The sequence below is a fragment of the Erinaceus europaeus genome, chromosome 14 (assembly GCF_950295315.1).
Source record: "Erinaceus europaeus chromosome 14, mEriEur2.1, whole genome shotgun sequence".
Classification (NCBI taxonomy): domain Eukaryota; kingdom Metazoa; phylum Chordata; class Mammalia; order Eulipotyphla; family Erinaceidae; genus Erinaceus; species Erinaceus europaeus.
The window spans coordinates 92,609,630-92,624,783 of NC_080175.1; the positions used below are offsets into that span (position 1 = coordinate 92,609,630).

The 15,154-nt window shown below is 40.4% G+C and overlaps 1 protein-coding gene across 8 annotated transcripts in view; it reads left to right on the plus strand.

Annotated features, from left to right (window-relative positions):
- Positions 1–15,154, plus strand: part of ROBO1 (roundabout guidance receptor 1) — a 1,122,893-nt gene that overhangs the window by 687,478 nt on the left and 420,261 nt on the right. For 4 of the 8 annotated variants that reach the window (XM_060172119.1, XM_060172121.1, XM_060172123.1 and 1 more), the window contains exon 1: positions 181–336. The exons of the other annotated variants lie outside the window; for them this stretch is intronic. In XM_060172119.1, coding sequence (XP_060028102.1) covers positions 282–336 — 55 coding nt within the window. In that variant the 5' untranslated portion in view covers positions 181–281. Of the gene's footprint in view, positions 1–180; positions 337–15,154 lie in introns of those variants that run through there. 8 annotated transcript variants of the gene reach the window in all.

The following is a 15,154-nucleotide window of genomic DNA, read 5'->3' on the forward strand; positions in this document are numbered from 1 at the left end:
CGGAAGCACGAGAAAACCGGCCTCGGCATTTTGGGTCCGCACAGGGCTCTGAGATACTGTGACAAGCGCCTGGAAAGATCGAAGAAGAGTCCTTGCCCTGCAGACTCCTGGTGGATTAACTCACGTTGCTTATATTAAGCCTTTGTGTGTCGTGCGTGTGGTGGTGGTGGTGGTGGTGGTGGTGGTGGTGGTGGTGGTGGTGGGGGACTTCATCAGTTTGGGGACCCGTTTCTACTCCCTCCTCTTGGCATGAGACTGTATGCAGGATCCACCTGAGGACAATGATCGCGGAGCCTGCTCACTTTTACCTCTTTGGATTAATATGTCTCTGCTCAGGTAATCAACCCAGCGTCTTCTTCTTTCTTCACCCTTCATCTCCCTTGCACGTTCCCCCCCCCCCCCCCTCCACTTTTCAAAATCAAACTCTGGACTGCCTCTTCCTTCCAAAGCCCGAGGGACTACTGGAGCTTTGGGCGAATGGTGCTTAACAGTTAGGGCTGTCTCCGTTTCTCTTTGCACTCCCCATCTTCTGAGTATCCCCCCCCCCCCCACCCCCAGACCAACACATCGCTCCTTGCCGCTCCCCACCCAGACCACGGCCGTTTGCAAATTCTGGGCACGCCCAGATCACTTTGGGTGCTGGAAGCGTCTGAGCACCTGGGTGGGAGGCAGCTGTGGACGGCTGTGAGATCAGCCACCGCCACCCTCCATCCCCCCATGAACCAAAGAGAGTTTCATCCAGCCACTGGGTCCCCCAGGGAAGGAGATGAACACCCCGGTGGAGTTGTGGCTCACAGACCTGCCAGGATTCCTGAACCTGGTCTTCCAATTCGTCCCTCCTCTTCCGTGCACAAGGGGCTATTAGTAGTTGTTTTATGTAACCCAAGTCTATAATTAATTCGATTCTGAAGAAACTTCAGGAAATAGCTCCTTTACGTGAGGACCTAACTTAGCCACTCTGACTGGCCGGGTTTAGCAGGCAGACAAGCGGTGGCAGGAATCTGAAAGTGAACAGTTAGTTGTCTGGGAATTCTCCTTGGCAAAGGAAAACAGAAGACTGAATTTAGGACTGGGAGATGGCTTAAATACTACTGAAATTGTATGAAGCTTTGGAAGGATGTTGCCGTAGTATCCTTCGGATATAAGTGTGAACTGTATTTACACTCATAAGCAGTTTTCTTACATTCCCTAAGAAACTTAACTATTGGTGGAGAGCCACGGCTCCACTCAAGCTTTTCTTTCTTTTTCTTTTGGTAGATTCTGGTTTCAATCAAGGATCTGATTTCAGGCGGATACACACACACACACACACACACACACACACACACACACACAGACACACACACACACTCCTCTCTCCTCTCTGTTCCCCCTCTCCTTTCTCCCCCCTTCTCCTCTCTGTTTCTCTCCCTTCCTCCATTCTTTCTCTCTCCTACCCCCATCTCCCAATGCACCTCAGGGAGTTTTTTTTTATTATTATTTCTTATAGTGGCATACTTAACTTCAAGTTGCATCAGGGCCCATGGGTTGGAGCGCTCAATTGGCATGATATGAAAACAATTTTGAAAGGTTGATTTACTCCTCCCCCCCCCCCCCCCCGCTGTGGTTCAGGGCTGTGGTTTATATTTTGACCAAAGATTTTACTTGTATTACTGAAGTTAAAAAAAAAAGTAAAACACACATAAGCTAACCGATCACCAGTAATTGGAAGGAACATCTGGAATTAAATAGAAAATTAATTTGCTATACCTTTGAAGAAAAGAGCAAACTTAAATCTCAGCCTTGAATAGTGCTTGGATGAATAGATAATGCATTGCTCTGCCTTTTGCTTATTGTCAGCCTCCCCTTTCTGTAATGTAGCTCCCCCCATGCCAATTTGAATGATTGAATTGTTTCCTCTCCCCCCAAACCCCCCAGCCCAAGGATGCAAATCAAAAACATTAAGGTCTGATCTATTTGTCTCGCCCTAGTTTAATTTCTAGCTTCAGATACCTTTGAATTTTTTGTTGATTCACCTTCTCAGTTAAAGTTTATTCACGTGTGTAAAGTGAAGTGTCAGTGTGATAAATGACTGGAAGGGCCGATTACTGGAGATAGTGGGATTAATGGTCATTAGTCACTGTTTGAGCTGAGTTTGTATATGTTGGGACATTTTATCACAGCTGTAGATTAAAGATAGGGTCACACTAATAGGTTATCACTGAAAGCTCCCTGTGTCAGCATGCAAGTTCTGTCTTCACTTGGAAAAATGATCTGGAGGTGTAGCCTTTCTGATTTAATAATTTCATTAGTAGTATCTGAGGTTTGTAATTTATATAGCTGTAGGACGTTTGCTAAGAACTGAAATGATTTCTGATAATTGTTGTTCTAACTAAATTTCAGTACATCTCAGTCACTGATGTATTTTAATAAGCTCATTTAAAAAAAAATGTAAAAGCCATTTTTTTTTTCTTTTGGAATGCTTAATTATGTCCTCTACCAGGTTGTAGGCCAGAGGTGTGTTTGTGAGACTCTCACTCATATTTAACCCAAAGAGAGAGAGAGGAGGGAGGGAGGGAGGGAGTGTGTGTGTGTGTGTGTGTGTGTGTGTGTGTGTGTGTAGGCCTGCACATTCATTCATTGAGGGCTTGAACTCACACCCAGGACCTGCATTTGGCAGTTCAAGCAGACTATTTTGGACTGTTGGGGGATGATTTCATAATGGTGTCTGACCTAGAGCCACATTAGTGACTTGAATGCAACTTCACAGAACTCAGCAAGTAACTAGAATGGGACATGCTCTAGACACCTGGTCAGGGAATGAGTGACGTTCTTGAAAGATTGTGTTTCATGTCTTGCCTCCAGCTTAAGATCACAGTCTATCACTTGTTAATGGAGTGTATTTAAGGGAAAATGTGGTGAGCTTAAATAAATCAAAGTGTATTGAAGGGACAAGTTACCTTCAACAAGATTTAACCTGTTAAAAGCATCTATTGGTTGTCAATCCTTTTTTCTTCTTTTTCTTTTCTTTTTCTTTTTTTTTTTTAAGTCTGCCAACATATTTATAAAGTCCTAGAGCTTTCTTCAAACAGATTATAAACACCATTTGGATGTCTTGATGTCATCCTCAGCATCAAATATGCTTTAAAAGTACATATTTGCTTTATTCTACAGTCTTTAATGTGTCAACAGAGTGCTACAAAGTATGGTAACTGTGTTTGTTCTATGAAACTAGAATTTTTTTCTTTAAAGGTGGGGATTTCCTTAGAAATTCATGTTGGAGATAAATTTCTATTGTGAGTTTGTGTATCTGAGCTATTGATGTGTGGCTACTTAGACTAATTTTGTGTGATCACTTGGGAACTGATTCTGAGCACTCTTCCAAGCTAATACTCTTCCTTTACTCATTATATTCGTTAAAACATGCTTTTAAGTGAGCAACTGATTAAATTTCCGTTCAAACTTATGATGAGATTTGAATCTCAAATAATGTAGAAACTAACTTGTGTTTTCTTTTGGGGGGATTCTCTTGGGAAGAGGAAAAGTTGTTTTTTAAAATATTTATTCCCTTTTGTTGCCCTTGCTTTATTGTTGCAGTTATTATTGTTGTTGTTATTGATGCCATTGTTGTTGGATAGGACAGAGAGAAATGGAGAGAGGAGGGGAAGACAGAGAAGGGGAGAGAAAGACCGACACCTGCAGACCTGCTTCACCACCTTGCTGGTGGGGAGCCCATGGCTCGAACTGGGGTCTTTGTGCCGGTCCTTGTGCTTTGCGCCACGTGCACTTAACCCACTGCGCCACCACCCGACTCCCTGGGAAGAGGAAAATTTTAGTTTTCACTGAGTCACCTTTGGGGGTCTTGGTCTCCATTTCTTTCTTGGTTCCCGCCTCTTTTCCTCTTCCTTTCCTTCCTCTCTCTGTCTCTCTGTCTCTGTCTCTCTGTCTCTCTCTCTGGTCTCTGGCACTTCCTCCTCCCCTCTTCTCAGAGCTCTCTTCTCCGAGCTTTCTTCTTTTCTTGCCCCCAACTTCTTCTCTCCCTCTCTTAAGTTTCTTCAGTAATTCTGTGACTTTTTCTTGGTTTTAGTTATAAACCAGTGGGCTTTTAAACACACATGTCTAAATGCTGTTATGTTTTAAGATTATCCTTGTTTCCTGATCATAGCTCCTCTAACATATAAGGTATACATGCCACATATGGGAATATTAACAATATGTCTTAGAATAGAAAGTTCAGTTTTAATAAACTTTTTAATTTTCTTCCTTTCTTTCTCTTTCTCCACTTCCTTTCTCTTTCTTCCTTCTTTTCTTCCTTCCTCTTTCTTTCTTTAATCTTTATTTATTCCATTTGTTGTCCTTGTTTTATTGTTGTAGTTGTAGTTGTTGTTGATGTCGTCGTTGTTGGATAGGATAGAGAGAAATGGAGAGAGAAGGGAAAGACAGAGAGGGGGAGAGAAAGACAGACACCTGCAGACCTGCTTTACCACTTGTGAAGCGACTCCTCTGTAGGTGGGGAGCCGGGGGCTTGAACCGGGATCCTTACTCTGCTCCTTGTGCTTTGCGCCACGTGCACTTAATCCGATGCGCTGCGCTACTGCCTGACTCCCTTCTTTCTTTCATCCTTCCTTAGAACACTGCTCAGCCCTGATTTATGGTGGGGTGTTTATAGGAGCCTCAGACTTGAAAGTCTTTTTTGCATAACTGCTATGCTATCTCCCTCTCCACTAATTTTTTCCCCCTCAGTCTTCATGTTGATAGACAAAGTAATATTGTGTAAGTTCAAGTGGATATGAAATCTCTCTCTCTTTTTTTTAAATTTTTACCAGAGCTCTGGCTTATGGTAGTACAGGGGATTGAACCTGAGACTTTGGAGCCAGCCTCAGGGGTGAGAGTCTCTTTGCATAACCTTTATGCCATCTACGCCCACCCTAGATATGAAATCGTAAATATTAAACCTACAATAAAGTTGTTTCTTCAGTTTATGTTGATTAGGTATCTGTAATTCAAAATAATAGATAATAGAAATAACGCTGGGTGGAAACTCAGACGAACAGCTTCTTATATGAAGCTAAATATCTGTATATATGTCCATATGCATCATGTGTGTTAAAAATATTCAAGTAGTGGCCATGCTAACTTTGATATTTAAAATATTTAATTCATAAGCAAAACAAACAAAACCCCGAAAGTAGTTCTCTTCATATGTGATTCCTTATTGAAAAGAACATACGGAAAGTCAAATTGTCGTTCAGTTTGATATTAGGTCTGTGTAATCTGTAGGATAAATTTGGGACAATGAAAGGGAAAAGTCAAACAGCAGCAGTCCGGAGCAGCAGTTTGAAATCTGGGATTAAGTTAGTATTCAAACTCAGAGTGAGAGTGAGTTCCTGGGGAGATGATGCAGCTGGTAGTTTGAACATGGGACATGAGGTTCCTGGTTCAATTCCCAGCACTGCATATACCACAGTGATGTTCTGACCTCTCTCTCTGTCTGTAGGTCTCATTGAAACAAGTTCTTACATGTAATAAATAAAATAAATATTTTAAACCACACACACACACACACACACACACACACACACACACACACAGGATGAGGTGGAGTAGAAGTAGAGTGAATAGACTAAGCTAAGTGCATCTTCTACATAGCATGAAAAGCAATTCCAGGGGCCAGGTGTGGCACACTTGGTTGAGTGCACATGTTACAGTGTGCAAGGACCCAGGTTCGAGCCCCCTGCTCCTCACCTGCAGGGGGAAAGCTTTGCAAGTGGTGAAGCTTTGTTGCAGGTGTCTCTCTGTCTCTCTCCCTCTCTATCTCCCCCTTCCCTCTTGATTTCTGGCTGTCTCTATCCAGATAAATAAATAAAGATAATAAATAAATAAAGATAATAAGAAAAATTAAAAAAAAAAAAGAAAAGCAATTCCAAAAGTCAATTTCTAAAGCTAGATCAGTACTTGTACTCTGTGTTTAATGGTGATATAAAGCTTATATAAACTATATAAAAGACTCTGTACTTTTAAAACAAAAAGGCAGTTTGAAAATTGTCATATTTATTTACTTTTGGTTTATTTTGTCATTATTATTATTTCACCACTAGGGTTATCACTACAAATTTACCGCTCCCGACATCATTTTTTCCTTTCAATTTTATTGGATACAGGACAGAGAGAATTTAAGAGAAGGGGAGAGAGGGAGAGAGAAAGATAGACACCTACAGACCTGCTTTACAGCTCGTGAAGCATCCCCCCTGCGGTTGGGGAGTGGGAACTTGAATCTGGATCCTTGCACATGGTGATGCGTGTATTTAACCAGGTGTGCTACTGCTCACCCCCTGGAAATTGTTTAAATATTATATGAATTGCTAGAACAGTTTTCTTTTTTTGTTAGTATTTATTTATTTATTCCTTTTGTTGCCCTTGTTGTTTTATTGTTGTAGTTATTATTGCTATTGATGTAGGTGTTGTTGGATAGGACAGAGGGAAATGGAGAGAGGAGGGGAAGACAGAGAGGGGGAGAGAAAGACAGACACCTGCAGACCTGCTTCACTGCCTGTGAAGCGACTCCCCTGCAGGTGGGGAGCCCGGGGCTCAAACCAGGATCCTTAGGCTGGTCCTTGCACTTTGTGACACATGCGCTTAACCCACTGTGCTACTGCCCGACTCCCAATAGCTTTCTTTAAATGATAGTTGATAAGATTAAAATGTTGATAATCTATTTTCATAAAGTGGAAAATTAGTCATCTTCTATATCATAATGCTTTTTTGTTTGTTTTGTTTAGAATAGACTAGAAAAGTAAAATAAGGAAATAAGAAATGGTGAGTTCTAACTCTGGGGTACCAGGTGCCAACTGATGCCTCACCTGTAAAGTAGACATACCACCAGGTTCCCGCCCTGGGCATCACTGGGGAGTGCGTACAAGGGGGAGGCATCACAGGTTTTAGAGAGGCGCTTCAGTGTCTCCCCCACCCCCCTCACTGGAAGTGGTGAACATACAGGAACTGAGCCCTAGTGATGACCCTGGTGGCAGAGGAAAGAAAAAAAAAAGAAGGAAAAGAAAGAAAATGAATTTGGTGGTACTATAAGAAACTCTCTTGCTATTAAGATAATGGCTATATAATTTGCTCAATGTTCATTATTATCTTATTTAGGATTTATAAAAAGCTGATGACAGAGTGCTCTGATAGTTGTGGAAATTACATCAGAGAGTGTTGTTGAGCCAGATGTTGTTGTGTGCAGGCCGCGGAGAAGAGAGAGGGGGTCCGGAGCGAAGAGGAAACACAAATCTTTATTTGCGCTGGCACCTCAGAGTTGGGTGCTAGAGAAGCAGGTTGGGCCACGTGGAGGTAGCGAAAATGGCCGCCTCACGCAGTAACCTTTCCTGCGTCTGAACACCGGAGTGAAGCGCTGGCAAGAGAGTGAGGTGGGGAAGAAGAAGGGCTTTTATAGGAGCAGCTTTCGTGAGAATGGGAAGGGGGAGGAGTAACCATAGCACTCCGGATATGGGGGGGGGATAGACAATGCCCTCAGGGCACAACATGGCTGAACAGGCGCTTTGAGAATGTCCCAACTCTCGCGGGAACTAGCAGTAGCCTGAGGGGACAACATGGCAGATGTGACTGCATCTGCACAATTTCCCAGCAAGAGAGAAGTCAAAGACATAGATGAGCAGGAATTTGAATCCAGATAATTCCAAAACTTTTTACCGCCATGCACTGTACTAGTTGAAAGGGGTGAAGTTAAGTGAAAAAGATTGTCACTCAGTCACTTTTTATTTTAGATCCCCCCCCCCCCCACAAACACACACACACATACACACATCAGTCCACCTAAACAAGACCCTGATTGAAGACTGGAGAGTTTGGGAGTCTTTACTTTCCCTGCCATTAAGAAGATAACCTTTATGTCTTAAGATCACTAACAAGATAATCATTTCTTTACATACATCCAACTCACACCCAGCTTCTATCCTGTTTGCTTTTTTTTTTGACAAGCTTAAAAGGGACTGAAGGGGGATGGGGAGTGATTGCTGCTGAGGTGGCCATGCCAAGATCCCAAGTTGTGGTTTAGAAAATGATTGCTAGTCTCATTCGTTGCTCTCATTCGAACACTTGAGGAAAGAGTTTGTACTGAATCCCAAGGCAAGTAATTGGTACTTGCCAGAGAAGAGCCTGTGGAGAGACAAATCATTTCTCCTGGGGTTATTTCCCCCTCTGGGTAGGGAATGGGCTGGCGGTCATTTAGTAGTAAGTAGACAAGCCTTCTGCTTCACTGCTGTTGACAGATGACTCACTTCATGGTGGCTGATCTTGGAAGGGTAGAGCATTAATACCTGGCTGATCAGCTGGTTGGAAACTGCTTATGCATAGCCAATAAAGTTGCCATCCTGTGGAGATCAAACGGCCACCCTTTTTCTTTACAATTCTGGATTAACAGTGGTTTCCTTTTCCGTTTCTCCCCCTACCCCTCAGCCCTTTCCTTCAATCTCACTATTGAAGAATAGGAAGAAAAAAAGATTATCTGTAGTGTACAGACAGCTTTGATCTCTACTTCTTTGTCTTATCCTCTCCCTCCTTCTTTCAACCACCCAAAGGCTGTTTCTGACTTTGGAAGGTGTCCTATTGCTTCCTTCATGGGAGATCTCAAGTCTCCTTTTCTTTCAGCCAGAACAGGCTGCTACACATCCCTGTACTCCTGTGATTTCACTTGGTTTCCAGACATCTTATGAGAGTGTTGCTCTACACAAAGAGACAGTATTTTGAACAGCGTGATTGTGCATATTTCCTATTTTCCTGTAAACAGAAATACCTCTCGTGTTCACAGCTGCCTGTAGCTTAGAGCTGAAAAAGAGATCTGTTTTTTTTTATTATTAAGTAATTACATTTTAACATTTGTTTACTTGATCTTATTTGATAGGACAGACAAATTAAGAGGAGAAGGGGAACTGTAGCTTTAACCCTGGTCCTTATGCATGGCATCATGTGCAGTCAACTGGGGGTTCCACTACCTGGCTCCCTACTAGTAACTGATTTTGTTATTGGGGGGGCAATGTATACAATGTGAATAATCATAGAATATGTTTTTGAATTCTGAGTGTGATGTTAAGTAGTCTAGTTTTAAAACATGTGAAGCTATTATATATTTCAGTGAACAGTATGGTTCTCTGCTAAGGAGAAGTATATATTTTTTGGTGTCAATTTTTTTTTTTAAACCAGAGCACTGCTCACCTCTGGTTTATGGTGGTGCGGGGGATTGAATTTGGGACATTGGAGCCTCAGGCATGAGAGTCTCTTTGCATAACCCTTATGCTACCTACCCCAGCCCTCAAGAGATTGTTTTTTAATAAAGCTTAAGAAAATAGTAAACTTTGATTCCTGTTAATACATTGTATTTGAGGCTTCAATTCTTTAGATTTTTATTAGTGTTCCTTATTAGAAGACAGTGTTATTGTTAAGACACTGTGGCAGGGGATGGTTATACTTTCCCAAGTTACTCTGGAATGAATTTCACAAAGTATCCATTTTAACCTATGAACCACCTCTTCCTATACCTATGTTCAGCTCATTAGCTAGTGGTCTGAAAATTAGGGACTGTTTGTCCCCCAGTCAACCATGAAAAGAAAGTGAAAATCTTGAAAGTTTCCAATAAAATTAGTTCCCAGAGGTTCTGCTAGGTTTTATCCTATTTCTTGTAGGTTCCTTTTTTTTTTTTTTTAAAAAAATTATTTATAAAGAGGAAACACTGACAAAACCATAGGATAAGAATTCACACAATCCCCACCATCAGAACTCCATATCCATTTTTTTTTTTTTTAAACCAGAGCTTTGATCAGCTCTGGTTCCCTTTGGTGTGGGAGATTGAACCTGGTACTTCAGAACCTCAGGCATGAGAGTCTCTTTGCATAACCATTATGCTATCTACCCCCCCCCCCCCATCACTTAGATTCCTTTTTCTATGTGATGAAAATAGTGTTTTAAGGAATTTCCATCTAGAAAGTGACTCAGGTAGAGAACATTTTTTAAAAATATGATTCCCCAAGTTCCATCCTTAGCAGAAATAACAGAGTGGGGACTCTATTGTCTCTTTTTTACATTTCTTTTTAATAAATATACATATTTGGTCCGGGAGGTGGCGCAGTGATAAAGCTTTGGACTCTCAAGCATGAGGTCCTGAGTTCGATCCCCAGCAGCACATGTGCCAGAGTGATGTCTGGTTCTTTCTCTCTCCTCCTATCTTTCTCATTAATAAATAAGGGAAATCTTTTAAAAAATTAAAAAGAAATATATATATTGCAGAAAAAAGAGAAATTGAGAGACTGGTTGAGACTGGGGACTTGAAGCTGGGTCCTTGATGACTGTAACATGTGGTGTCAACTAGGTGTGCTACCACCCAGCACCTAATCTTTCTTTCATGAAGAGAATAACTTTTAAAAATAAATTCTATTTATTTATGAGTTTGGGTGGAGGAGGCGAGGAGAAAGATAAGAGAGACAACCAGAGCATGGCTGTGCACATGGCAGTGCCAGGAAGAGAACTTGGGAACTCATGCTTGAAAGTCCAAAGCTTTGTCTACTGAGTCATTTGCCAGGCCACAAACCTGTGACCATTTAGTACATAAAAATTACTCTGAAGATATATTATCTCTTCATGTGTCTTAAAATTTCACTGAGCATAACATGAGCCAAAGTTTATGTTTTCACAAAGACCATAAAATTCTTTGTAGCATGTTATATGTGGTCATAACATGTACTTTTATGAAAAATACTTTCAGTTTGGGAAACTCATTCCAGATTATTAGCAGCAGAAGAAACAGAGGCCCAATTTTAACTTCTGTCTAGTAGATGACTGAGGCCCTTTTATGCCATTAACAATTCTACGTAGAGTTTGAACAGGAAATGGGTGGAATGAATAAGTGAATCAAGCCCAGAGATACTGACATCAGGCATTGCCATAATTGTCATAATTTGACTGTAGACTTTAGAAACCTGGACACTATCAGTTATAGTTTCTATTTTAGTATGCAATTTTCCTCCCACTGATGATGTACTAACTTTAAGTTTGGCTAGATGTGTCTGCTCCTGATTCCTATATGAGACAATATAAAATGGATACTTGTGTAGTTTCATAGATCTAAAGCTGACTTTGTTTACTAGGTTGGTTAAAAAGGAAATTTTTATTACTCTGAAAGTTCACTGAAATTTTACTTTCCCATATAACGAAGTGAGTTAAAGCACTTTTGTACATATTAATTATACACCACTGAATAGCTATAAACTTTACTTGTCTGGTTTGGTGAGTAATGTCAGTGTCTTTAGACTATTAGCAGGTTGTCTGAATAAAATAAACTCACTCCTACAGGTGATGGAATTTAAACTCTTCTCTCTTATATCTGAAAAGAAGGGAAAGTTTCTTTCTTTCTTTACTTTTCTTTTTTTAAGGAGAGCACTGCTCAGCTCTGGTTTATGGTGGTGTGGGGGGATTGAACCTGGGACTATGGAGACTCAAGCATGAGAGTCTGCTTGGATAACCAGTATGCTATCTACCCCCACCCTGGGGTAAGTGTCTTTCCTTCCTTCCTTCCTTCCTTCCTTCCTTCCTTCCTTCCTTTATTTTTTATATTTATTTATTTATTTATTTTCCCTTGTGTTGCCCTTGTTGTTTTTTATTATTGTTGTAGTTATTATTGCTGTTGTTGATGGCATCCTTGTTGGATAGGACAGAGACAAAGGGAGAGAGGAGGGGAAGGCAGAGGGGGAGAGAAAGACAGACACTGGCAGACCTGACCTGCGTCACCTCTTGTGAAGCGACTCCCCTGCAGGTGGGGAGCCAGGGGCTTGAACCAGGGTCCTTATGCTTGTCCTTGCGCTTCTTGCCACATGCGCTTAACCCACTGCACTACTGCCAGACTCCTTCTTTCTTTATTTTTTAAGTTTTTGTTTATAAAATGGAAACACTGACAAGACCATAGGATAAGATGGGTACAATTCCCACCACCGGAGCTCCATATCCCATCCCCTCCCCTGATAGCTTTCCTATTCTCTATCCTTCTGGGAGCATGGACCATTATGGGTCATTATGGGGTGCAGAAGGTGGAAGGTCTGGCTTCTGTAATTGCTTCCCCGCTGAATGTGGGCTTTGACAGGTGTAGCCATACTCCCAGCATGTCTCTCTCTCTCTTCCTAGTGGGGCGGGCTCTGGGGAAGCAGGGTTCCAGGACACATTGGTCGGGCTGTCTGCCCCCGGGAAGTTCAGTTGACATCGTGGTAGCATCTGGAACCTGGTGGCTGAAAAAGATTTATGATAGAAAGCTTCTCTGTCTCCCCCTCTCTCCATTTCTCTCTGTCCTATCTAACAATGACGACATCAAGAACAACAACAGCAATAACTACAACAATAAAACAAGGGCAACAAAAAGGGAAAATAGATAAAATATATATTAAAGAAAATTTTAAAAAAAGATTGAATTGAATCACAACAGCTAATTTTTTCCTTCTTCTTCCTATTCTTTACCCTGCCCTTATTACACTTCATAGCAGCCACTCTTTTCATTTACAGTTTTCATAAACATTATTTACTCATAATATGCTGAAACCTGTCCTATTGATCTTGGTTTTACACTCCAAAATTACCCATGGTAAATTTAGTCCAGTTTCTTTCTTTCTTTCTTTCTTTCTTTCTTTCTTTCTTTCTTTCTTTCTTTCTTTTTTAAATTGTCTTTATTTTATCTATTTATTGTTGGATAGAGACAGAGAGAAATTGAGAGGGGAGGGGAAGAAAGAGGGAGAGAGACAGAGAGACACCTGCATCCCTGCTTTACCACTCATGAAGTTTCCCCCTTGCAGATGGGGACCAGGGCTTGAACCTGGGTCCTTGTGCACTGTAGGGTGTGCGCTTCAGTAGGTGTGCCACTGCCCGCTCCCAATTTAGTCCAGTTTCTGAGTGAAACTCTTCCAATGTTTTTAAGATAGTCACAATGCTATTTCTTTTTCTTTCTTGCCTTCTTTCTTGTTGTCATCATTATTGTTATTGCTATTGTTGTTGAATAGGATAGAGAGAAATCTAGAGAGGAGGGGAAGACAGAGAGGGGGAAACACTCACAATGCTATTTCTACCTTGTACTCACCAGCCACAAGACTCTCAATCTTTTTCCATTTTTCTCATTTGATAAAGAGTTATTTCCTTTGGTTATTGTTTTTGGTTTTAAATTTTAAATTTCTATTTTGTCAGTGACCTAAAGTGTAGTATGCACTTTGAGATTTTTGGTTTTAAATTTTAAATTTCTATTTTGTCAGTGACCTAAAGTGTAGTATGCACTTTGAGATTCAGAAGCCTATTTTCATATTTAGTTAAAAAAGTACGTAACATGTAAATTTTTACTAGTCTTCTAATAGGTCTTTCAATTTAATTAAAAGTCCTCTCAATCTCTGTAATGATCAGGAGATTGAGAACATATTAACATATTCTCCATCATTGTTACTGATGGAGAAAATAAAGAGAATTTGTGAGATTATTTTATTTTATTACTGGATAGAGACAGACAGAAATTGAGAAAGGAGGGGGAGACAGAGAAGGAGAGAGACAGAGAGAGACACCTGCAGCTCAATTCCACCACCTGTGACGCTTTTCCCCTACAGTTGGGGACAAGGGACTTGAACCTTGGTCCTTGCGCACTATAGCATGTGTGCTTAACCAGGTGCGCCACACCCTGGCCCTGGGATTTTTTTTTTTTCTTTCCTGTGTGAATCTGCAGACTTAAAGTGATTGCATTGCTCTAGTCTTTTTTTTTTTTTCCTCTTATGGGGGAAGAGAGAGAAAGGGAAAGAGAGAGAGGGAGAGGGAGAGAGGAAGAGAGAGATAAGTAGAAAGAAGAGAGGTGCCACAGCATGGAAGCTTCCCCCTGGGCTGCCTGCCTGGCTCTACCTTCTCTGGCCTAAATTCTGTTTTTCTTCTCAGATAATACTTTATAGTAGTGAAAAGCTGAAACATGTATGCAGAATATGTAACAGGAAGAACTCTATATGAGGTCTAGTGAATAGTTGACTGGATATTGTCATAGAAAAATTTATATTTTAAATAAAATCTTCCAACTTATACATGGAAGCAGTTGAGCTTACACTGATAAGAAGAAGAAATAATTATGCCAAATAAGACCAACAGCTCACTTTCTTCCATGTGTAAACATGTCTATGACAGTATACAGTATACCAGTTATCCCTCACTGAGCTGACTTATCTGTTGCTGCTAATTCTTACTCTAAATATATCATTGCCACCCCTTCCCTCATAGCTTTTCTTCCCCTTTTCCCCATGTTATTGTTAATTAGTTACATAATGGTTTATTTATTTAACCCCAAAGCTGCCTTTGTTGGAACTCTCTGAATTTTAGGAATTGTAATTTTTGAGCCAGGCAAGTGACCAGGCAAGTTGTCTGTTTATGTTTATTCTTTTGTCCTAAAGCTAACAAACAAACAAACAAACAAACAAAGGAAGAAAGCAAAGTCACGAGTCCTTTGATGAGCTAAGTGTCCCAGATGACCTGAATAAATAAATTGTTGAATAAGAAAAGAAATGATCAACACTGGCAGTTTAAAGGTTTACTGACTGCAATTAGGAGACACACCACTGTGTTGCATTTGACTTGCAGGTTGAGAAAATACATTAAGGAAATCTGGAAAAATAAAAATGAAGAAAATTGGACTGTGGTTGAATTCTAAATATGTTTTGGAAAAAAAAACATGCAGAATCCTTTCTAAAATTTATATTGGCACAATTGTTTTATTATTTGTTTATCATCATTAGCTATTTGACAGAAATATTAGTAGGAGAGACTTAATCAAAAGTTTCAGTAATCATTACCAGCTGAATATTAACCAGAAATGAAAATAAAACACCTCTGAAATAATTTGTCACTGAAAATTGTTATTTAATGTTGGAAATACTGATTTATGTGTACTTCTCAAGAACATATATAGCATTTCTGTGAGGAAGCCTTGTGCATAATTCATAAATGTTTCTAAAATAACATTTGGAAGATTTCTTTGGGCAGCGTAGGATAATGTTTTTGTTCAGGTATTCATGTTATATTGCTACATGACTTTTTTGTTTTTAAACCATTAACGACTATTTTATTTCTTACTACATCTAAATACCAAGTGAAGTGTTCCTGTACATAGACATTT